This window comes from Mesocricetus auratus, unplaced genomic scaffold, assembly GCF_017639785.1.
Source record: "Mesocricetus auratus isolate SY011 unplaced genomic scaffold, BCM_Maur_2.0 Super-Scaffold_100676, whole genome shotgun sequence".
Lineage (NCBI taxonomy): Eukaryota > Metazoa > Chordata > Mammalia > Rodentia > Cricetidae > Mesocricetus > Mesocricetus auratus.
Genome location: NW_024429266.1, coordinates 32,770,199 through 32,796,920, shown reverse-complemented (window position 1 = coordinate 32,796,920; position 26,722 = coordinate 32,770,199). Strand labels below are relative to the sequence as shown.

General features: G+C 36.7%; 1 protein-coding gene across 1 annotated transcript in view; it reads right to left on the bottom strand.

Annotated features, from left to right (window-relative positions):
* Pappa2 (pappalysin 2) overlaps positions 1 to 26,722 on the bottom strand; it is a 234,881-nt gene that overhangs the window by 94,656 nt on the left and 113,503 nt on the right. The window contains exons 10-13 of the mRNA XM_005071329.4: positions 26,184 to 26,377; positions 24,160 to 24,306; positions 7,653 to 7,788; positions 7,258 to 7,465 (exon numbers count right to left, since the gene is read on the bottom strand). Of these exons, the coding sequence (XP_005071386.1) occupies positions 7,258 to 7,465; positions 7,653 to 7,788; positions 24,160 to 24,306; positions 26,184 to 26,377 (685 nt within the window). The remainder of the gene's footprint in view (positions 1 to 7,257; positions 7,466 to 7,652; positions 7,789 to 24,159; positions 24,307 to 26,183; positions 26,378 to 26,722) is intronic.

Below are 26,722 nucleotides of genomic sequence, written 5' to 3'. Positions count from 1 at the left end.
TAATAGAGAGTGCTAAAACATAGTGTAGAATGAAGGAACTTACCTCTTCCCTACTATATGATACCCTCTCTCTCTATTTTCACTGTACTCTATGGGAAGTAATGTCTGGGACAAGCTCAGGGTACTCAATACCCAGAAAGTTACAGTAATACTCTGCACACCTCAGCTAGCTTCTTACAATATTCCATAGACACCAATGGGTGCTACCCATCAATTTCTGTCATTTTCAGGGGTGTCCTTCCAGAGCTTAAATAGAATCTTGATGGTGTCTTTCCAACAAATCTTAGTAAATCCTCAGGTTGCAGTTTGGTAACAAACTACTTTCCCCAATATTAGCATGCAATGTAAGGAAGATCCTGGTTGCCAGACCTATCCTGTAGAATTTTAGTTAGCTTTTCTAAATCCTTTGTACTCCAGCTCTATCTTCTGCCATGATAAGCAAATCTCAGCATTAGATGGGGACCCTTTCCAAGATTTGTTACTGCATTGGATACACTGTCACTAATCATAAACTTGATCCATTTACCCAGAGTTCTCTTCATCCCTCAGAAATTAGTAACTATGTTAATTACTACATTTTAGATGGGCCCCCAACTGACACAGAATGATACCAGCAATGATACTAGAAGACAAACACACAAAGATGCAATTTAGAGATTGGTTTGGTTGTTCCCTGAAGCTCCAGTGCCATGCTGAGCACCTTGATAATGGGAATACAATGTGATGGTTTGACTATTGATGTCCCACATAGATAGGTTCATGTATTTCAACACTTGGTCTTCTGTTAGTAACACTGTTTGGGGATGTTAAAGAAGTGTGTCCTTGCTGAAAGAAGTCTGCCACTGGGAATGTGCTTTGAGAGTTTAAAGACTCACACCACTTGTAGTTCATTCTTTTACTTCATGTTTATGGTTCAAGATGTGAGTTCCCCGCCTCCTGTTTTTGTTGCCATGACTTGTACTTGCTGCCGTGCTTCCAATCCACCATCACAGATAATTTTTATTCTTCTGGAAATACAAGCCAACCAAAGTTCTCTGTTCTTGTTTCCTTGTCTGTGGTTTTTTACCACAGCAACCACAAGTAAATAATATATAGTTCATGGCATCACACTATACCAACCCTTCACTTTGGTAAAATGCCAAGCCAAACTGGTGTTTTGGAGACCGAAATGGATGTTATATGTAGGAATCCTAGGTACCTGTGTACCGTGGAAATATTAATCTACACAAATTAGGGATGTCCTATGATATTTTATTGAGGGAGAATTCACATGAGGAGCCAAGAAAGCTGAGAACCAAAGGTCCACACACTGCTCTCTGAGACTCAACCTGAACCCAAAGAGGGTGCATCTCCTCCCCCATCCCCCACAGCTCTTTTATCCCTGTATATTCTATGTACCTGTGACCACACTCAAACAGGCATGATCAGTGCTAGTATGTAAGATCTCTCCCTACACCTGTGACTAGGCATGTCCCAAAAGCAAAAGAAAAGAAAGAACAGTGAACTCAGTAGGAGAAACCCTTTCCTTATACACTCTGAAAACATGGTGCTAAATGACAAAGGACAAACACTAATAAAACCCAGATGTGATTTTAAGCAATGAAAGCAGATATAGAAAGGCAAATCAACAGATTTGGTAACCACCATAACTTCAAAGATGAGAATGACAAAAAATAAAAATAAAGGTGAGGAATGCAAAGACAGCTTCCATGTATGCTGTTCCAACGTAGTATCATCGTGTCCTACAAACTCTATCAACATTGCTTTCAGTTATTCGATAAGACACTTTAAAGCCTTGTCCCAGTTTCCTGCTGAAAATCAATAATACAAGGAAATGTGACTGTCTGGTTGATAACACAAACCAAAATTATAACCGTCGGGCATTTCCTCTTGGTTAAAAAGAATGAACTAGAATTAAACTTGGAAACATCATTGATGATCAACCATATAGTTCCTGTTTTTGCTGTTGTTGTTACTTTTTAGGTAGATAGGAACCTAAGGACAGGAATAGACATTTCTTCATTCTTTTGCATTTTCCTCCCTACTGAAAGGGACGAAGAGAGCTAAGGATACAGTGCAGTGGCAGAGTGCTTGCTCTGGTTCCATGCCAAGAGCCATAGAAACATACAAAAGAAATCAGAAAAGGTTAAAAGAGTCAAACAAGTCATCCTTTCTTCCTTACCTCCCTTGCCCTAAAGACCAGACTGACAACTGCTTTCTTCTATTGGTCAGAGATCTGTTCTTTGCCCATCATCTATATCAACACTGTTCTCTACTTACTCAGATCAAAACTCTAGGTAGGGAAGTTAAAATGTATCAGACAGAGTAAGTGGTGGCAATGAACCACTGGCAGAAAGAATTCTTTGAATTGTGTGGATAAATGGTCTAAAGGCAAAAATTCTATAGCATCCTAAAGGCAACTAGAGACTTAAGTTCAGTAGATGATTTTTCAGAATAAAATCTTGGCATGCTTTGACATGGTACTACTGTCTTTGTAAATAGTACAATGAAGCAATGAGCCCTGGGCTTATTGGCAGTGAAGATAAAGAAAGGTTGAAAATGAAAGAGAGACAAATATTTATCAAACAAATGCAAACAAAATGAAAACAGGAACGGAAATTTTAATTCCAGACAAAGTAGATTTCAATGCCAAAAGCAGAAGAAGCAAAAGGTTTGGCAGGAGGTAGGGACTTAACAAAGACCAAACGGCCCTAACAAGCCATACACCTAATTATGAAACATCAAATTAGAGAGTGCAAACACTGCTGGAAAGTCAAGGAAAAACAGAAAGAAGGGCAGTTGTTTGGAAGGTCTGTACTAACTTCTCACCTAATGTAGAACAAGCAGAGAGAAACCTAGGCAAGCTGAAGGTAGAGTCCAAGGGCTACAGAGACATAAACAGTCAAGATTTTTCAATGTCGTCATCGATGTCAACCCATGTCTTTAGAAATAGAATAGTGTGTTTTATCTCCAAAAATTTAGCACTGGGGATCCTGTAAATATTCGGTCATGCAGGATCAGAAGGGTGCAATCAAATTTTCTGCTATATCCGTGTTACTAGAAGAACAAATTCCCCACTGTAGGAGAAGTACCATGCTTAGCAGCAATTTCTGCTTGTTTATAAATTCTCCTAGGGCTCACCTTGTGAATTTCTAAAGTCCTGATGTCCAACATTTTAATCCACTCACATACATAGTGTATCAATACCAAAAACATTAATATGAACAGAAAAATGGTATTGTTTCCCAGTCATTGATGCAGTCTGAAGACTGTTGGGTTCCATCTAATTCCCATGCATGTAATAGGCTACCTGGAACTTTTTGCTAAAGTAAACACAGCTGAAAATAGTGTGAGAACAAGAATGGTTTGAGTTCTTACTGACAATTCGCAGCCCAAAGAGGACTATAGCTAAACTTCAAGACTTACGGGTTCCTGATCAGTAGAGTAAGATGGATGACCCTTCATAAGGTGAAATGAGACTAAGAAACAAGAGGTCAACAGGTGCTCCCTCCTCTACCCTTGCATCTTCCTTTCTTCCTTCTTACCCTTATAAACCTCTGCATTATCTAAAGCATTCCCAATACTTTAATTCTTCAGTGTATTTACACTAGATTTTACCTCAACTCAGAATCATGTAGACATCTTTATAGTGATTTTTTTAAGTGGGATGCCTGATAGGCATGACAGCCTTAATATGCTCCAACTCTAAGATCTTGGGGTCTTTTCCAGCTTTGTCTATGACCTTGACCTCGACTTTAAATAAACAGTACTACTGTTCACTTAGAGAAAAAATGCAAAGTAGTCTGCATGTCTTAAATTTTAAATATTCATTCTTCTGCTTCCACCTTCTCACTGCTGGGATTTCAACCTGGTACTACCATGCCCTGTATATACCATACTATGAATAAAATGTGGACAGCACTATACTGGGTAGACTATAGTCCCCATCCACCCTCTTGTTGTTTCTTTAAGAACGTAACAAGTATATGCTTTGCATTCCAATGATGTTTCTTAATTTAAGTCCACTAAAATTTTTGCAATTAGATTCCCAGTACTAAACGTGGATTTTCATTTTGATAAAAGTTTTCATGGTTTTGTTTTTGTTTTTCTGTACTGTTGGTATTTCAATGGGGTGCAGAGGAAAAAAAACTACTTTGTACAAAGAAAAAATACTAAATGTCACCATTGAGTCATACTTTGGATTTTTTATGTTAACTGACATTCTATACATCAATCGAGTTGAACAAAGTTATAGTGTTATTGGAGAGATAGGTTATATAAAGTTATAGTGTTATAGGAGATATAGGTTAAATACAAAATGAGTAACACATCTTATATTGCTAGGCATCAGTCAGATCTCCCTTATCTGTGTAAGTATTTATGGAATTTGGGTCATAATGGATAAGAAGGAGGTAGTCAGAAATTCCTTTCATGATACTTAGCATTTGAGAGTTTTGTGCTGTGGGGTATACACATACAACAATGATTGATGTAATGCTGCCACCAAAGACTTCTATTTTATGAGTGCATAAGAATTCACTTTTAAAACATATTCATGATAAAAATACATGAGACTCTAGGTTCTTGTGTATAAAAATTTACTATATTATACTGGCTGTGAAGGAAAAGCCAATTTTCATGGCTCCTGTCAGTCACATGTGGTTTGGAAATGTTTATACATTCCAGATGTACTCAGTGTAAACTGGAGAATCATATCCTATTTCCACTGGCTTGCATGCACGCATATAAAACTTGTTTTTCTCACAGTGCCACATGAAAATGCATGAAGAACTGGCCTCAGTGATCACAATTAATTAACTTTCTTCTTGAACTTTCACAACTCTGATGCTAAGGGCAGTTCTGGTCCTTCATGTTTACAGAGGCTGTAACTTCTGCTTTGTTGCTTTTCTTGTTCAATTCTGTTCCACAGAGCATTAAAAACAACTGCTGTGTAACATGAGTTTCTCATACCTACTATGTATCAGGCCCTCTACCAGGCACTAGCAAATACTGAGCAGGACTTCCACTGCAGGGGTCCAGAGTTCAATGTGAAAGAACACCCAGTAAACAGATTACAAAGTGGTGGTCACTTTGGTACAGCTTGTATTATATATTATGACTTATGGAAACAGTGAAGAAGTTTGACAGAGCTTCCCAGGGTAGGAGTTCTGATGATGAAGTTTGAGATGACAAGGACTGGACAGCATTCAAAAGAGTAGGAACATTATGTGCACAGACTCATTTAGAACACATGACTCAAGGACCTGAAGGAAATGCTATGTGACTTAAGGCCAGACATACAGCCAATATAGAAAATAATTTGAAAATACATGAGGAAAAGGTGATGATTATTAAAGTCTACATTTTAATAATATGCATTTTGTGTTAAGGTTTGAAAGTATCTTCTCACTAAGAAGACAAATGTATCGTGGATGAACTAGCTCATGATACTATGTGCAATATCCAGACTGTCTCTCACTGTGTTCTGCTTCCTGACACATAACACAATACATGGCATCTATTTAATGCTCAATTAACACAAGCCACAATTGCTGCAAGTAGTACATAGCCTCTCAGATGTCCCTTCCTCTTGATTACCTGCTAGACCTGCTGGCTAACTTTTACTGTATAATGTGTGTTAGAAGTAGTGGTCAGTGACTCCCATTAGGTTATAAAAATGATGCGGCTTCCCTCTTGGGAAATTCTGAAGTATTCAACATCTCTGAGCCTTTTTCTTTTGGATCATTAGCTATCACATCTAAGATATTCAGTTTATGGAGAGTTTAACAATGAGCAAACAGTCACCCTTACATGAGATTGCACACTGTTCATACCTACTGGGGGTATATCTTCTGAGGTTACCAGTCACTACTATAATGGACTTTGAAGTGAATCTCCCAACTTCCTTTAAACCTTGAAATAACTGCAACCCAACAGCTCAATTGCACTCTCATAAGAGTTGCCTAAGCCTTCAGCATGTCTCTGAAGTGCATCTAGATTTATCACCCATAGAAGCCATGTCATATCAAAACATCAAATCACTACATTTTGGTATGACTTGCTATTCAGAAGTAGAAAAACAGTATTTTCTTCTAGTATTATCTATTCTGTATGTCTCTCAGGGATGGTTTCTAGTATACCTGGGATGGATATGGTGGCACTAAAGGACTCTCTAACAGGCCTTTACATGGCAAACACAGGCCCAAGCAAATGTGGCACCAACAGGTTTTACCTTTCCCCCTTTTCCCCCTTGCTAAAAACGGTTAGATTACATTCCTAATGCTAGCCCCCAAGGTCCGTTCCTTTATTTAGCCACTGACTCATTCCTGAGAAAAACACCCAGGTCCAACAATCAACTTTCATTATTTGCCTAACATGTCCAATGAAGATTTACATCTCCCCCGCCTTGCCTGCCCCTGCCCCCTCCCTGTAATAAATCTTCTATGTGCTGAGAATTTGGTGTCTCGGTGTGTCCTGTATGAGATGATGGAACATTGCTTGGAAATCCAGCTTTTATGATTAGGTTCTGGGTTACCAAGCAGGTGGTCCCACCTCCCTCTCCAAGGAAGTGCATCTGTTACCCTTTGGTAACACTAATCTATTAGACCATTGATACATCATTCTACAACACAGACTGTTTAATTCAAAGTGTTCCCCAACTCCAAAAGTAGATATAGAAATAATGTGAATCATAACCCTTCTTCTAGCTGCTGTAAAGAATCCAGGGACCCTCATCTGTCTAGATTATGAAAATCACAAATGTCCACAGAAAGGTACATGTAGCTAACATATTCCCAATGTCCATATGTGACCCTAATGATTATATGACATGCTGCCTTAGTAAATAATTCTTAAACTTTCTGCATACACTGTCCAGGTGGGAACAAGTGGATAAATATAGATTGCTTAGGGAACATTGAGTTTTTGGCAAAAAACTTTTGGCAGTTTATATAACAATGTTGACTTGAAGTTAATGACTTTATATTTAAAAAAGATGTTAAGACCTTGTAAAGATGTTAAATCTTTACCAAAAATATTATACTCAACTAAGGAAAGATAAAAAGTATTCGAAAACCTCAAATTTGACTTCTATATGTTATTCTTTGCTTGATTCTTAGGACTTTTTTGTAGTTCTTAAAATCTAACCTTTTCAGTTAATGATTAAGTGAGCAACCAGTATATAGCACTCAACTTAAATAGTAGCAGTATGCCATAGTCACAATAAATGTGAGAGAAAGGGGCAAGTTAACTTTGTACCTCTGTCCCTGATGATTTTTCTCTGGGATACAGTTACTGGTAGCAGAAGGACTGGTGTGGGAAGATGTCCTTAGAGCCACTGCTGAGATGCCCACCAATGGGGATGAAAAATTCAGCAGCATGGAAGAGGTGTGGTGAGGGCAGACATTCACGTGATGGCTCACATTGATAACCAGTGGATTATGTTGACACGACAGTTCATAAGTTCCTGAGGAGAAATAAGGTAATGAATACTATTTTGAGCCATTAACCTAGAACCATGTAGCACCTATTTGTCTCCTCTATAGTTATGTAACATGCAAGACCACAAACATTTTCAAAGGTCAACATCAAACTGACTCCTAAGACTATTGGAATAACCCCTAGTGATTCTAAAGAAATAATCCTCAACTTACCAAGAGAGTGGTTGCTCCCAGTGACATCAACTAGATAGAGGGTCACTGTTGACTGCTGATGCTTCCCAAGGTCCAGGCCATCAGATGCCAAGAAAAGGAAAATTGCCTCTGCAATTCCTGGTCTATCGAAACACACCTGGGTATAAGCACATAAAGTATGAGCAATTGTTTCCATAGGCAGTCAAGATGAGAGCCCAACTCATCTCTATCATCCTTGATCAGTTCTTTGAAAGTAAGAACTTTGTTCTCCTTTGCAATGGAAAAAGCGGAGTAATCACAGCAGCATCCGAGGTGACAGCACACATCAAGACCAGGTGGCTGAAATGGAAGAAGATCATTGGTAGCTGCTGAGCATCCTCCCTCGAAACTGTGAAGTACCACAGTTTTAGTCACTGCAACCTGTTTCTGTTTGCTTGTTAGTTTTTTGACACAATTTCTAATGTAGACCAGGCCACACTCAAATTCACTATTTGTCCAAGGATGATATTGAACTCCTGGTTGTCCTGAAATCCTCTAAACTTCAAGTACTGGGATTACAAACATGAAACACCATGCCTAGCTTGGAGCTATCTTTTTAAATTTCTCAAGAGAGCATTGGTAGAGATAGTAATCTCTATACACTAACCAATATCCCTTCTACATTAAAGTGAGAGAAGTAGACAAGATATCCAATGAACCAACATCAGTAAACAAGCTAATGTCTTTTGATTTGTCCCAAGATGAGACCAGGTATTCATAGTTATCCTAACTGTAGTCTCTCTCCCTGCCTCCTACCTCCTTTCTCAGATCCTCTCTTTTACCAAATAAACTATGACACTGGGAGAGGCTATGGTGGTTTGAATGAGAATGGCATGCATACATACATATGTATGTATGTGTCAGATTCTATAATAGCATCTTAGTTACTATTTTATGTATCTGTGTGTGTGTGTGTATGTGTGTATGTGTGTGTGTGCAACCTGCTAAATCTGTATAATATTGCTTGTATGTACATCTTCAGGGGTAACCATTGTGGCTTTTTCTTGGGTTCTAATCACTGTGTAGTTCCAGTATAGAACATAGCATTTCTAATTGGCAGGGACCGCCTCTGGAGTGGGGAAAGGACTAAAAACATGTTTTCCATTTTAACAAGAATTTTTTTGTCCACAGTCTCGGGTTTCCTGATTCCTGGCAGCATGCTTATAGTATTCACTAGCACTGCTGCCTTAATTAGAGTGATTTTACGATTTTTGGTGGTCAAGGAAGCACAGCTCTCCCTTCGTCCTTTCCATCTTTGCAGGAAATTCCAGCCACACTCTCTTTACACAGTGTCTCCCCTACTTTCTTTTCATTTCCCTTCTTTGGAGTAATAAATACTCCTTCATAACTTCAAAAACATCCATTCACATAGGTTACAGCTTCTAAAATGAAAATGAAGTCTTCTATTCCTGGATGGCCAAGGGCTAGACATAAAACCATCCCAAGGAAACCAAGAGTCTAGCTCAAAGCACTTGACCCCACCAGCAAATGACATCAAAGCCTCTTGGGACCTCCCCATAGCATCTTCCTTTCCATGTACCACAGCAGAGACCTGAAGCTGGAAGACAGCTCACTTCCTGAGCCACAAACAAGAAGCCCTCAGAACCCAAGAGTGAGGTGACTTCAGCAAAACAGAGCATTTCAGTCTTCCACCCATCCCAAACTAGGTAGTGGAGGTAGGATTTATGGTGGGTGTGGGCTTTTCTGTCCTGAGGGCCCATACCCAAACTTTCTAATGCAGTTTGCATCTCTTAACAACATAGACTTCTGTTATGTGGCCGTTTGAATACCAAAGAACTGTGAAAGTTCAAGCCTGTTCTGAGGGCAGTGCCTCTGTGCTATGCTCTGTAGGGAGAGGTTGCAGAGGGACTTCCAGGCCACAGATTAAGCAGAAGAACCACAGGTGAGACTTCTAAGGGGCACACAGGCAACTAACTGTTGAATTACACAAGCAGAGAGACAAGATTTGGTCAGTTCATGTGTCTTAGACATTTCTCCTCACAAAGACAAAGGAGAGATAGATGACCTTAATTCTCACATGGAGCCTGAGTATGTCGCACAGCACCAGATAGAAGCATAAAAAGCATATGTTTTATATCACAACTGTTTGTACCTCAAAAACAGAGATCAGTCTGAATTTCCATATATATGAGTTAGCAACCTGAGTTCAGGTAAGGAGAAATCAAGGTTCACTGTTTGGAGAGAGATAGAGACAGAGAAACTGGCAGATGCTCTTAGACATATCCTTGCTAGCTATATAAGCATAAGCAATCTACCTCTGAAGTCTGAAGTTGGGGTTCCTCATTCCCACAGCTAGTAATAGAGATATTACTTATATCACATGGATACAATGTAGATTAAGTGAAATCAAACAAAGCAGACAAGATAACACATATAAACATTAAGGACTCCATATTCAATCATTCTTATTTCCCCAAAGAACCTCAGCTTATCCAATTTGTGTGATAGGAATGAAAACAGAAGGAATTAAAATTGTAAAGTTATATATATATATATATATATATATTATACTTTAGTATACAGAAAATTATGTTCTTCTAAAATGTACAGTTCAAAAATATTCCATTTGCTTTTATAAATTGACTTGTGGGAATATGAATTGGTTCTCCATGTTTGGGTTCCATAGGAACTATCAATATTTGAGTTCTTGATAGATTCTGCATAGACTACATGCCACGTGTAAGCATCATAAAACTAAATGAAATTGATTCTTATAAGGATGTAAAGCCACAGATAAATTCCAAAAAGAAGCAAACATGTTTCAGAAATACAATTCTGGAGTCTAAAGAACACTTTCAAGATAGAAGAATACCAAAGTAATTTGTGACAAAGAACATTGAAACAAAGAGAAAACAAAGCAGATAGACCATATAGCAGATACACAAGTGGATATGATAATGACAGATAGGTGAGAAGGTAGATAATCCATGAATTAAATAGATGGATTATAAATAGTGAAGAGAGAATGATAGAGCAAGACAGAGAGAAGACCGAGACAGGTTTAGGACAAATAGATACAAGCAGATGCTGATGGGGGGGGGGCGGAAAGAAACAGAAGAAGACAGAGACAACATAGCTGCTTTTTTACTCACTGACTCTATATGAAATCCCAAATTTAACACCAATTGCTAGCCACTGAAGAAGAGTTAAGATTGAGAGACACCATTTCTAATGAGAATTGTAGGACCCATTTCCAGACAGCTTGCTGGGCATGCGTGCAATGTACACCAAAGCCAAATGTTTCTACTTACAGGTCACCATTTGTGATGGTCACTGGACAGTAGACCCTGAAACTATACCACAGACCTAAAGAAAAATCAGGTTTAAAATTCTTCTGGTTAATTCCTGGCTTACCCCCACTCCATTTCATCTTCACTTATCTATGGCATTTCTCCAGAGGAAAAATGGATGCATTGGGTCAGAAGAATGCAGGTAGGCACTGCCTGCTATTTACATGGCATGAGGACATGCTTTCCTGGAGCCCTCAGCAGGCTTTTATTCCTATAGGAGATTTTTAATATGGTAGCCTCCATATATAAAGGTTTGATTAAAGAATTGTAAAAAAGGGTTTGCTCAGGTAAATAGTGCACAGAAGAATGGTGGCTTTCTCAATTTTCCATTCTAAATCACTTTAGAGGCTTACATATTTCTAATTTTAGATAAGCAGAAAATTATAGGTACTTCCCCAAATGTTTTGGTCTTTGGGACTCCCTCTCCACCTATAAAGTTAAATGAACACAAAAATATCAAAGCTTCCTATGGTTTTAAGGATCAGAGAGGCATCTTTAAACTACACTTGAAATTTAATAAGGCCCACCCAAACTCTGAATACTATTATTTTACTGTTAGCTAAACTACATGCACTTTTGTAGGCAAAACATATCAAATGTTCATGACTTCAGGTGAGTCAGTCTAATAAATTTGTGATCAGAAGCTTTGACAAGGCAGAGATTAACTGCAAGTTGCAAAGAATCTTCCCTGCTATAGCTAATAGAGGAAGGGGGCTTATGACAACTAACTCTAGGCAGCCAGATTGTCTCCAGATTTAGAATGTCACTCAAAATGAAGATAGGACTTTTGAGCCTGTTAGACTCCCTTCTCATGCCCAAGTTCCTGATGGTATTGATCAGAATCTAGACAATGCTGTTCTTTATTCCTCTATGATACTAAAAAGACTGTAACCACTGAAAATTTATATGATGCTGCTTCTATAAGAGTCAGAGCAAATTATCATTATGTGTAATTGCTCTTATGGCTCCCACAATTCATGGTTAGACTTTCAAAGTTGTAATCATTGGCAAGTCGGTGGAAGAAGCTAGGATCTACTCAGATGACCAGTGCAATACAAGGCCACATCTGTGAAGACTCTGCTAGATGAGTTTACGAGACTTCAAAGGAGAAGGAAGGGACAGAACCACATTTGCAGTAACTGCTGCCATGGTGGGTCTCCCACACCACCTCTTTTATGACTGTGGCACTCAATTCAAAGTAATGTCTCTCTAGAAACTTCCCTTTTGGTGACCTCCTCATACAGGGTCATGCCACTTTCTTGGAGTGTGAGGAGGAGGGGCAGGAAGCTCATGTCAAGTAACATTTGGTAACACTGAGTAATAGAGTGAGATTAATCTAATCTGAAGGGCTTTCCCAGCTTCCACATGATTCTGACACAATTTTCCCACTGACTAATCTACTTTTTTTAGTTCCCTACACCCTGAAACCAACAATAGCTCTCAGTAAACTCTACAGATAGATTTTCCTCTTCAATCCTGAATCCCAGGGAACATTCAAGCAAAGATAAAGCCTGAAAAGGAGGAAAGGTATTCTGGGATACAGATAGCAACAGTCCTCATGGAATTCAGATAGAGATGGTCCCCTTGGAAACTGGAATAAGGGTAAGAATGGGAGCATGCCCATTGGGCAAGTATCCATTATTCACTAGAAACAATGGATGCCCCAGATATTTATGGAGCTTAGAATTTGTGAAGTTGTCCTGCTTGGGACAAGCAAATGTTTCCATATAAAATGAATTGAATTTTAGATTGGTAACAATCAAATAGTAAAGGGTAAATAAGGCTTTGCCCTCTAGGGACAAATTGAAAGGTGGAACTTCCCTTTTGTGTATTAGGTTAGCTTGTGAAGGAAATGAGAACTATATACACATAGTCACCTTTGTTCTTTCAGGATTCTCTAGCAACTGAAAATTTTCTTCTGAAGATAATTACTTTTTATAAATTTTCATTACACATAGAAAAATACACTTCACAAAACTGTCTGTCCTCTTAAGCATAGAATTCTGTTAACAAGTTTCTACCTGATGAATTGGAGGTGGATTTGTGTCATTTTGAGCATCAATTATTCCACTCAATGCTGAGATATAATCCATTGTAATAGTGATTTTCAAGCTTCAAAATGCATGCAAACTGCCAAGGACCTTGCATTTTTAAATGCAAATTCTCAGTTAGTAGAACTGAGGCTTTGCATTTCTAACAAAGTTTCTTGGAACAAGCATACTTCATGAGATGAGGCTTTGGAGATAACCCTTAATGGATCTGTTCTCACCCTTGACCATTAGTAGTCTAGGATTGCACTATCATTCATCCTATTTGCTTATCTCTTCAAAAACTTCATTATTAAGTTTACATGTAAATGCAAAGTAGGAAGGAATCTTTTAAATAACTCATTTAAAAGAATTTCAAAAGAAACCTGATGCCCAGAGAGATGGCATGTTTACAAAAGTTACCTGCTGAGTTAAGAAGTAACTGAAGTTACAATATCTTTCTCTTTGTAGTGCATGCCTTCTTCCAATTTCTAAAGTACCTACTAATCTATTGCTCTATTTCTAACTAGACTGAAAAGTCAGATCACTAGTAAATAGTCCCACCTTCTCACACAGGATCTCATGAACTTTACTCTAACCAAATATTCAAAGTAGTGACCAGACCCAGTACCTTAAATACATATACTATTTACTTGTGGTCAAACAGTGGAATGTGGACAGCTTTTAGGCTATTTGAAATCATTTACAAATCCCTGCCTAGCATCTAACTGGCTTTAAAAAAAGGTTGAAGAGTTGGATTTAGCCAAACCAACTAGGATACAGGATATCTGCTTAACTTTGATTATCTGACACATAATATTTTTCTGTTTTAGCATGCCCAAACAATACATGAAAAAAAATTGATGCTAAATATCAGTTGTTGTTTATCTAATACCTAAATTCAACTAAAGAGTTCATTTTTTCCCTGCAGCCCAGTATTAGAAACATAGATGCCTTTGACTAGGCTTATCTGTGGAGGCTGTTTCACAACACATCAAAAGATTTCAGTGTACTCTGTGAATATATATACATATATATATAAATTGTATTTGTTTAGTAACTTAAAAATAATAATTTATCAAACTGTAATTAAAGAATGTACCATAAGCAAAATAAAAAATAAAGAGAAAAAGAACAAAGAATTGGGAACACAAAGCCAGGGTGAGAAGGATGAAAGAATTTTATAGATATGTGTGTACCCAGAGAGAGAAAACTATGTGTAATTGATACTTTTTGACAAACTAATGCAGAGGTCAAATTCTTATTATGGATTGGTACTTAATTCCTAAATGAATAAAAACTCACCATTAAAGGGTTTAGTAATAAAATATAGGGCCAAAGGGAGGAGAATAAAACACCCTCTATTAATATCCCAGCTGGCACAATAAAAGGTTGTTATGTTCTGAAAAATCAATGGTGTAAACAAACACAATTATATAAAAATCTAAGGTTATAAAAACAAATCATAAAATATTACAAAATTCTTACAATCAAATGGTAACAAGAGGTCTATACATCAAGATTTATGCACTACAATTAAAGTAGTGATTATAACTAGAAAAATTATTCACCACCAAATACAAATTAAGCAAGTAAATCCAGAGAACCATGGCAAAAAAAATGTGAAAGCAACAAAGGAAGAAGTAACTGAGGTAGAGAAAAGAAGCATAAAAAGTACATTGAACGAGACTGAATACTGCTCCTGAAGACTCCAGTAGGGTGCACAAATCTCACATGTAATTAAGACAAAGCTCAAAACATGTATCCTAGTTTTACACAGAGGCTTCCAAACATAAAAAAATGGGGGAAATCATACTACCATTTTCAAGAGGAGCTAGTAAACTGAATATTCAAAAAGAAATATATACATGAATTCCGTACACACAACTAAATACAAAAAAGTAAAACCTGTCAATAAAATGCAAAAGTGCACTCACAAGAAAAAAAAATGGTTTGGTGTCTCAAACATTGTTTGATTAAACAAAAGGATGACTCAGAGGACAGAATCACAAGGTTATATTTTATATAGAAAAGAAAATAAATACAAAAATGGAGAAGGTAACATGTCCAGCCAAATTAAATTCATAATAATACAAATGGTGAGTTGGTGTAACGAACAGCAAAATAGACCAGTAAAGTGCAAAACAGACGCATGCATAACTTAGAAGTTGGCATACAATTGTGTTATGTTATAAAACAAGACGAGAATGAACACTTCAATGGCTACTATTAGAGAAATTGGCTTGTCACATTTCTTAAAAAGTAGCATGAATCATACACTATATGAAAAAAACAAATATGCTAAAAGGCGACAGTCTGAAAGGCAAAACTAAAACTCCAACATAAGAAAATGTAAAATATCATTCTAACCATGGGGAGAAAATGAATGAATTCACCCTAATCTGTGAATCACAGAGGGAAGGAACACTGAGTGATCAGCAATTATCACATAAAGGAATAGCATACCTCACTGTAGTAAGAAAAAAAAATGAAAAACGTGACAAAAATAAGAAATCACTTGATTGCACTGACTGACTAGACTCGGGTGAGTGATAAGTCCAGGTCACAGCAAGAGTATGTGGAGACAGTACTCATTCAAACTGTCTGGTAATCACTCAGCATGTTCACATGTTTGCTAGCATCCTTTGGCACATTCCTGAACCTCCTGGTCCATTCACCTATCTGCACTCCTCATTTTTAAATCACTATAATTGGTATGTTTTGCTATTTAAAAAAAAAACACCCATGAAATTCAGCATTGTAATTCTTCACTGAAGATTTTGTTGTTTTGTTTTGTTTTGTTTTTAATGGGGATTACATGAGCTTTCAAGATTTAAGGTGAGATTCACATGAGAGTCTCTTCCCCTGCAGGACAAGTCCACACTCATTTAGTCAAGCTCTTATCGTGTTAATTGGAAGCACTTCTTCACATAGTCCTTTCCTATTTCTTTTCATATTTACTACTAAATATTCTGTCACTTTCACTTCACAAAAAAAATTAGTTTCTTCAATCAAACCTTTTATTGGTAGCTCTTTAAATTCAGGAACACATTCATTTCTTCTTAACCTCATACAAACCAACAGCACATGAAATGAATTTTAGGCTGTTCTCAGGTGTTGATTCAATTTGTGAGGAAATAAAAAGTTAGTTCTTCCGCATTTTACATTTAGCTTCTTTCATGTCTCATAAAGTACAAAGGAAAATTCTAACTTCATTGAATTCAAGTCTAGAGAAGAAACAACTGATAATGATCTAGTAGAAAATGCTGGATCATTTCCTAGTCCACTTATTTTTTGCTGTACATTTTAATTTTTATTTTGATTTAACTTGTCATTTCTCTAATGACATAAAGAAGGGACTTTAGTTACTGATTTCTATATCTTTTTCTAATAGTGCATAGATTTTTAAAGATACAAATTCCCCTGCAAACATGTTTTAACTTCAAGCACAAACTTTCACAGTTGTTAGTATCATTCCACTCAAAATGTTTACTAATGTCCACCATAGAGCCTTCTGTGATCTACAGATTAGCTTTGGAATTTCTTTTCTAATGATTTTGTTTCTTGTTTTGGTTTTGTTTATAGAGGCAGACTCTCCAAAACTTAAGCCGGCCTGACACCAAATTGCCCAAATTGATCAGTAGTTTATGGCAATCCTCCTGCCTGTCTCCTGAGTGCTGAAATTATGGGAATGAAACATGTCTGTCTGACCTACAGATTATTTAGTAATATTATTTAATAGCAAAAACCTGTGGATTATAAGGTAATTTGTTATTCCCTTTTAGTTTAGTATTACTGAAGTTAAAAAACCTACTATGTATGATTTTTACCATAAATGTATTGAAACTTGTTTTATGCTGAATACTATATACTATTTTCAGTTATTGAATACAATGTTTCTACATATATCAATTAAATCAAGATATTTGATAATAATTTTGAAATCTTATACATTTGCCTTGATTCATTTTAATCTACTTATTGTAGAAATTATTAATGAGGTGGATGATGAAAATTTCAGCTATAATTATGAATTATAATTTTGACACTTTCTCAATTCATTTATTTTGAGGATAAATTTTTAGATTCTTAATTTTCTAACAAGGTTGCCACTCTTTTTCATATATTGACCACTTATCATTTTTTCTGTTTACTGTAGTTTTATATCTATTCTACTAGATACTATGATAATACATAATTATTTTGTCCTTATAATTTCCATAGTACATACTTTTTCAATCTTTTATTTTCAATCTTCTTGTTTTGTAAAAAATATATTATCTAAATACCATAATCTGTGTTTTCATGGCTTTCTGAAATAATTTCTACTTAATAAAAGATATGATTTAGTTGGATTTAAGTCAGTCATCTTGGCTTTTATTTCCCTCTTGGATAAATCTTGTTGGTTCTTGGTTTCGCTTTCTCTGACTTCTTGTTGGAGAATTAAGTAATCTTTATTCCTGTTAGTCTTCCCTACAGCAACGTGTGTGTGTGTGTGCACTTTTGCAATTGCTCTAAAGACTATAATGTACATCTCTTCATTTATATAACCTATCTCAAGGATGCTATGAGTATGTTTAACCACATTTCCATTCACCATTGCTTAGTCCTTTGTGATGCTATAGGAGGGTTCCTCCTATGTACTTACACTGATGTTGTCCAGCTTCTCCTTCTACTCACTCATGCTTCCTTCCGTGCTGTATCACAGAATCTGACTACCAAGCCACTCTTTAATAAATCTCCTGAATACTGGATTCCATATTGGCACTTACTTTCTAAAGAATCCATATGCCAAATCAAAAAAAAGCTATGGATTTTTCTACCACCATTGGAAATCTCTTTTGATGTGATTTTCACTCAGACTACAACCAGTTTTTTCAGTCTTTTCAAGATGAGGTGCTTACCTCGATTTCTGGCCTCTGCCACCTCTCTGTTGTCAGTACATCACAAGTCACGATCTGTTTCCTGAGTATATCGAATGCTCCCAAATGGTAAGCTCTAACACACTGTCGTTACTTGTTTAACACCAAACATTTTTAACAGCACAAGGAGGCTTTTTTTTTTCAGTCTTGGACATATGTCCAGGAGTACACATTGCTTCTGCCCATAGGCTCTATAGACTTCATAGGATGGAAAAAATGAAATAGAAAAAGAACAGTGAAGGAGGCATTTCCAGAGAAGGAAAACCATAAACTTTCTATATGGAAATTATAGCTATATGAAAATGCCGGCAGTTTACTACAGTGAAAACGTTCTGTTACAACTGAAAAGAATAAACTGTGTGAACAATGTGGAAAGTGAGATAAATAGGAAAATTCAGCTTGAGATAAAGCTCATGCTTGTGAACCTTAGCTCACAAACTAATGTTTATGGTAATACAAACTGAGCTAAATATCCTGTGTTGAATCAGGACTTTTCAAGCCCATGTTGTATTTTTTTAATTTGTAGCACATGTTTAACAGTAGCAGTGTTTACAGTGACACCGTGGAAACAGAGTACTGTAAAGTCCTGATCCAGCATGGGACTGAGGAGGACACACTGACACTTATGGTCTCCACATAAAAAAGCCCATATGAACATGTGCACTTACATCTATAAGCATACTCATTTACATGTATACACACACAAAAAAACAAACATATATGTGTATTCTGTCATGATGTGTAAGACTTTTAACCTTGATTGTCAACTTGCTTGGCTTGAGAATCTTAGGGTAAAGCAGACCATTGAATATAGCTGTGAGGTTCTTTCCACCAGGGACTGACTGAAGAGAAAAAACTTGAATGGCATGATCCCATGTGCTGGGGCACTGAGGCTACAGAAGACAAAGCAGGAGGAATCTGGTATCATAGACATTCTTCCTCTGCTTCCTGTCTGTGTGTGAATGGCCCTGTTCCACCACACCCTCCCTCAGTTCAAAGATGGACCAAACCCTCTGAATGTAGAGCCCTTCTTCTATAACCTGTTTACATCAGGCATTTTGTTACAGTAACAAACTCCTGAATAATACAATGCTGAAATAAGTTAAATGGTCATGGATATCTTCAGCAGTGACTCAGAAACATGATGTAGAGAAGGGGTTGGCCCAACAAGATGCATGGGCCAATCCTGACCCAACTCCTATTTCCATATGGATGTGATCTAAGACAGATATATTTTTTCAAATAGCTGAAAATATAAACAAATACAACATGAAAAGTATATAAAATGTAAGGTTCTGGTTTTGAAAGCACAATTTATATACATACACTTACATACTTCCTACCTTCATGCTAATAGCCACGTTAAATAGGTATGATATGGGTTGTGTGACCAATAAACCTAAAATATTCTATAACTTGTTCTCCATAGAAAATGTGTATACAACTCCTGCCATGGAAAGGAAGGGCCAAAGGCTTTGGGATAAGCTGGATTTGAATTTTAATCCTATCTATGATTTTACTCGTTATATCATCTAAATGCATAGCATCTCTGAATTTTAAAATAATCTTTTTAACATGTATAAAATAAATACTACATGGAAGAGAATACATTTCAACAAGTGTGTCTTTCCTTGTTCACATGGTGGTAGGGATACTCATTTGAGATCTAATCAATTAAACACATGTTACATTTTCTTAGAGACTCAAGTTCAGTGTTTAGCTAGTTGATACCAAACAAAATAAAGAAAAAAATTATGGTGAACAGGCCTTAGGTTTGTGCAGAAAGGATTTCCAGGCAGTGGTCCATAATTTATAACTGATGTGGATGACTGAGGTATTTAAAATACTATGAACATGTGGTGGTTTCTGTTAGGACTGCTAACCAGTCTAGCCTAAGTGAGATCATTTCAAACTGGAGACAGTTTAGAACCATGGAAACAAACATGAGCATATGATTTTGTATATGGTTACTAGGTCCCCAAGAATGGAACAAGTGGTTATTAAGTGCCTGCACCTGAAATGGTTTTGTTTCCTACATTATTTATATTCAAAGCACTTTCTCGAGGAAACCATGCCTTCTTTGGATCACCTGCTAATGCGCACAAGTTTACAAAAAGCAACCTTCTCACTGGTCTTTCAAAGCGTTAGAAGAAATGCAACAAAGCAAGGGAGGCCATCCTTCCTTTCATCTTCACTCATGTTTCTGCCTTCTTCCTATTGTTTCTTTGCTCTACGTATTTCCAGTTCTCAATTCTGGGTTTAGCTGACAGAATAAGCAACAGAGTTTAGGTGGGGAACAAACTCTAAGAGATTATTGTCAAGACATGTGCATATGAGCCTCCTGATTCCCATTTTATTCTTCAGAGGTATAAAAAAAGGAAAGAGAATCTTGGGTGCATTCTTCGTCTGTGAAATAGAAAAACATCTCTCCTGTCACACACAGAGATTTGTAAGGACAGTAGCAAAAAGCGTAGGAATATGCATTTTGTAAATCACAGATGCTTTTTTAATAGTAAATAATAAAAGACTAATATATATATATATACACACACATATGTATATATATATATATACATATATATTCTGTAAGAAAATTTTTCTGTTCTTGCTCTATTGGTTGAAGAATAAAGAAAAGCAAGAGAATCTTACCTCAGCAAAATTGGCTAAAATGACAGAACTTTTATTTTGGCAAGGAGCATGTGAGTGAATGAAAGATTTTAGAAATAAGTTTTCAAAACTAATGTTTTCCAGTACTGTTGTTTTTCACTTATGCAATAAATTTGTCTCTGATTCACTGCATACAAATCATATCTGTGTATCAAATCAAGATTAAATTATACTAAAATGAACAGTAAAGGGTCAGAAATTCTGCCGTGCTTGGAAAATGTTTTGTTTAACGTAGCTTATTTTCAAAGACTCTTCCTAATTTATTTGTTACAATATTGGTTCGTGAAATCAAATTTTACTAGCACACTTCACACACTAATGTAACCTTTCATTAGATTTTGCTCTAATACAGAGACTCTTCTAGATTACTTGTTGAGCAGAAAAAGATTACAAACCCAAAATACAAGAGATAGCTAACTGATGGGCATTGATAGTGTTTCAGGCTGATACTTCTGCTTCTGGATATAATTGAGGAGCTTACAGTCAAACAAGAACTTTGCTCAAGCATGAATATTTTAAAAATACAAATTAAATAAGATGATGATGATGTTTGAGAACAAGGACATCTCTCAAGACTCAAGAGTTCAATATCTCAAGAGGAAAGAAGTCACATTAAAAGGAATCTGATATTCTGTGTCTCAGAAATAATTTTAGTATCCAAAGCAGTGCAGAATGTAAGTGTAAGTGAAGCAAAGACTGGCCAGAAAGAAGCTCAAACCCTGGAAGGGTCGTTGGCAGGAGTATACTGCTGAGGACATGGAAGCTGGAGACTTTCAAAGTAGAGGGCCCAGTTCAAGCTTCGCATGGGGAATTTCTTAGAACAAAGAAAAAACTGGAAAAAATGGATTGGGGCTCACATAAATAAGCACAGAGGCTCTAGTCTTTTAATTTGCTTATTTAAATGAGGTAATATTTCCCAAATATTTATACATGTCCCAATAAAGTTATCTTGAAAAGAAGTCAGTGTTAGTCAATATCTCTACAAGGTGTTCAGTGTCTAATGTTCAGTTAAATCTTCATTTATTATGATAGAAGAGGGAAGACAGTGAGTGAAAAGAGAAAAGATCAACATAAGACAGTTCAGGTCACTAAAAGACTGCTGTTATCCAGTACACATTAAAGTGATTCTGATTATTGTGTTTTAAAATATACTATAAGGTGTACTTCAAAGAAATAGGAATATACAGGGATTAAATAAGTATTACTGGAGATAAAAGACACAATTTTTAGTTAAGAATTTGTAAGACGATGTAGGAATTTGAAAAATATATCCTGCCAATTTCCAATGTGCATAGTTCACATATCTACAAGTAATGGCCATAAAATTAGTTTAACTAAAACTACTGACTCACAAGCATGACTCAAATCAAGTTGATACAATATATTAATAACAACTGAATAAACATTTCACTGCCAGTTTTGCAACAACAACAAAACATCTCTACACAAGTAATGGGTTTGAATTCTGACCAGTAAACTAATCCCATCATTGCTAAAGTCATGATTTTAATGTGACTTAATAATGTCAACCTCCTAGTGACTAGAACTGTTTTATAGTGATGATCTTTTCTCTTTTCACTCACTGACTGAATGAAGCTTTGGTTTGGGTTACACAGACAGCAACATACATGTTGTGATTTTAACTTATTCCCCAGTGATAAATACATGTGAAGATCTGCCAAAATGGACAACCAGAAGAAGAAAGTAAACAAGATTAAAATGCATCAAGGAAAAATGACAATGCTGGAAGCGAAATCCGACCAATGATCAATGGTTCTGTGGAAGAAATAACCAGCTCCAAGAGTGGTGGTGATTCAAGAGTCCAGACATGGAGGTAGAGGACCTCAGTGAAAGTGAAGTTGTCACCAGAAGTAGGGAATGTAGTTTTGAAGAAAACTTCCTAGAGGAACCAATATAAACAAAAACAATCATGCTAAAGGAACTCGCAGGGAGCCGGAGTGGTGTTTAATGACACCAAATGAATGAAGAATAATTGTCAGGAGTTGGTCTATGGTTATCAGTATAAGCAAGACATAAAAGTTCACCAAGTCATTAAAAATGCTAGCTCTGTCATATTAGTCACATAAGAAAAAGGCAAGCAAAGGTAAAAACTCCCTTGGATTCTTCAAGGCTTTTGCAATGTTGATTCTCTACATTGACAATGTTTAAAGTAATAGTGAACTAAAGAGTCAAAGGCAACCCTATAGCTTTTACTTTCTCACATATGCTCAATTAACATGTAAGAGCATTTGAAGTGACAAGAAATGTTCTAGGGGTCAGGAAACAACTATAATCAATTATAATTATATAATAATAGTAGCTATATGATAATAATTGGTTATTGCTCACTTTGTATAGTTATTCTGTAATCTCACAATACCATATGAAGTGAGGCCTGCCTCTGTGTGTAGGTTGTGGGGAGGGCAAATGTCAGTTATCAAAATATCATTTTAAGTTACCAGAAAAAGAAGCACAAGTTAAAAGCATAATTGTAGGTCAATGGTTGAACACTTGTTTAGAATATTCACAGCCCTGAAAATGAACAACAAAAATGAAGAAAATAATGAAAAATTAAAGTGTACATTTCTTTGGTTTGCTTTTTTTAAAAGATAGTGAAAAGTTAGGGAAAATGATAAACCCTAGCAAGACTGAACAAAACTAATATCTGACTATAAAATTCATATAAAATTTAAATGATAATAAGGTAGCTAAGATATTCTGAAAAAAATTGAGAATCTTTAAGGCTTAAACTATGGGATTGATTAAAATGTTTAGTTCTGAAAAGTGTGCTAATATTACAAATTATACGAACTAGCAGAGCAAAATGCAGAATTAATAAATAAAATATGGAATCAATACACAAGCTAATACATGTATCCTGTTGCTGGTTCCTGACAAAGGTGGCATGCAGCATGGTGGGTCTAAGTTTGATTAAATTGCTTATAGATCTATTGAACATCCATAGGGTAGAGGCTGTGAATCTCTACCTCATACAACGCATGTGAAACCTTGGTATCTCTTACCAGCACTGTCTAATTTGGATGTGGTAGTGCATACCTGTCATTCTAACATTCAGGAGGCAGAGTAGTGGAATCAGGAGCTCAAGGTCACATCCTCAGTGGCATAGAGTTTGAAGACACCTGGGCTGAATGAGATCCTATCTCAAGTAACAAAAACAGTAAAAAAAAATGTGCAAAAGAAATCTGTGTCAATAGAAGTAAAATTACTAGATACATTTGTGATGTAACACACAAGGAGTGAAAGAGAGCCTTGTGACAGTGATATTCAATGCCCTATTTCTTGATTTCCATTGTAATTAGGGCATTTGAGTTATCCATTTCTAATTTTGCGTGTTTTGGTGTATGTTACTTTCCTAGAGTGATAACTCATATGGAAAGTCCAAACTTCAAAGAAAGATGAAAATAAATTTAAAATGTGAATACTTTGAGATAACAGACGAAAACTCCCTAATAAATCAGACAAATGTCTAATTTTACCCACACACATGCATACATGTGTATCCCTATTTACAGGCTTTACAAATAGACATTGCCTCACTTACTTCGAGCCAAATCTCATTGTCCTTCTGCAGGCTATCTTCAGACTTCTCACTGCCTTCCTCCTGGGCTGTCTTCAAACTGAAGACACAGGGAAACCATCCAAGAGAGAGACGATTTGGGAATGAATCTGGATGATGTGAAGTACAAATCTGAAAAGCAATTTCAGTCTTAAATTAAGTATGAAGTGCGGGAGGTAAATAATGTCAGGAGGTCTCTAGCACAAATCCAACTTTTCTCTCTTATGCATAAGGACCACACTGCTAGTTGCAGAATGCAGAAGTTAGAACTCAGAAAAGCCCCAATTCAGGTAGAAGAATTTCTCAATGCTGTACTCTCAAGATGTATCTTCCTAGGGTAGAAAACACATGTGACAACTCTCTGTCCATCATTAGCATGGGTTCTTGCCCAAAGAATCATTCTGGCACATTTCAGAGGACTGATACAAGGATTCCATTTGCAAGTCTTTCCAGAGTAATGGTTAGGTCCTTATTGATCAGCATCAACTGTCCTGAGAGTGAGGCTACTGAGTCGAGCAGAGAGGGGGTCCTTAGCTGGGTTGAAACCCCAAGAAGCAGAACTTAAGGAAATGTCTCCTACTTCACTTAGAAAAGACATTCAGGCCACACTAAAAGCCACTTCAGAGAGCTGTCATGAACTTAGAATTACCAACTTTCCTGGCTTTTTGTCACTGGACACTAGAACTCAAAGGAGAAGGATGCCAAGACTTGGCAAAGAAGAGTGTAGCAGAAGAGGACAGTTGCCTCATTGTATCTTCTTGCCCATCACCTTTTCATTAATGAACATCAACTTTCCTCAAACTTATCCAGTTATGTAAATGTTCCTTTCCTCAATGTTTCCCAAAATAGGGGTGATTAAGTAGACATAAGATATGGGTAAAAATCTACAGTGTTAAGCTTCCAAAAAATTTGCCATTTTCCCAATAAACATGAGCAAACACTCAGCTGGTATACACAAACTTCCCTTTGACCTGCTTTCTTCTTCCTCTGCATAACTCAGTGACAAAGAATTTGCTGACTCTGCAGGACCCTGAGATCAAACCCCAGTGAAACACACACACACACACACACACACACACACACACACACACAATGCTGACTTCATGCTTACAGGAGAAGCAGCCATGTTAGTAGCAAGAAAAAGAAAACAAAAAACTAAAAATGGAAGTGCTGGAATCTAGACACTTGCATCCTTGATCAGACTCCTGAGACAGACACCTTGAGTAGCTTCCTCTATCCACTCAGAAATGCATGGACAGAGCACGAGTTTCAAATGCAGTTATTTCACCCTGACCTACAATACCCAAAGGACTAGATTTTACTTTTATAGACATCTTGCCCACTGTTACAACAGAGAGAAGAATCTATTTGAAAGTGAAAGATCTGGAATGGTACCCAAAGAGCCAGGTGCCCTTCATGTTGTCTTTAGTATTCAACCTCAGTTGAACAATGTCATTAGTATAGCCTCTTAGAGTCTTCCTAAGATCTCCCACTATGTAAGCAGAAGGTCAGGGAAAGGATTCATCTGATTTACTAACTATTAACTCCTGCATTTCTTGAATATTCATTTAAATTAAATCATACTTTTACATTTTATATATATATTTAAAATCTCAATTGACTCTACACTGGCCTGTTAGATGCAAAAGATAGGAACAAATGAAGGTCCAAAGTGGTTAAGAGACTAGTCCATAGTCATAGTCATGGATTGACAGTAATACTAGTGGGTCCAGCTGTCTAATTCAAACTTTCTGATTTCTTATTGCTGCTTTTTATCATTTTTTACTAAATCCTCCAACACACAGAGCCCAAATGTAGTTTATAACAGCTGCAAGCCTATGTTAAACTTTGAGATACTTGCATATCCCTTGAATTACTGGATAAAAATTGTTGATGTCAAGTAGTGTGCATGTGAGTTATGGATTTTATGATTTATCTAGAAGGTTTTCAATTGATATTTTGTTGTTCTGATCTTGGCCAGCCATGACTCCATCCATGACTTAACTTACCATTGAATGAGGTTCTCCTGTTACCACGGAAACAGGACACTTCTTCTTGTCTTCATGGTAGGAATAAGCTTGAGTAGCCCACTGGTCCAAGTGTCCTTCAGGAGTATGGAGGCCACAGTCGATGATGCTAGTTTCCTTCTCAAAAGGTTCACAAATTCCATCTCCCTCATGCCTGTAGCAAAGGCTTGGCTCCCCTGCCAAGAAATGTGTAACATTTAAGGGATTTTTTTCATATAAATTAGGATAAATGTAGCATGGCAATGTTCCAAGCAATACTTCTCTAGCCTACTAAAGACAATCCTGTGATGACCAGGGAACATAGTCCCACCACAGCATCAACCACCACACCCTTGGAGAAGATTTACTCTTTATGATGGAAGAAGCAAAATCTAATAAAGCCATATGAAAGATTGTACTTGGGAGACAAGGATAAAGAGGGAAATGCACTATAAAGTGGTTGTAGTAAGAAAATTGATTCTGTCTTACTGGTATTGTTTCATTTTAATGAGACAGAGTCTTGGGTAGCCCAGGCTGGCACT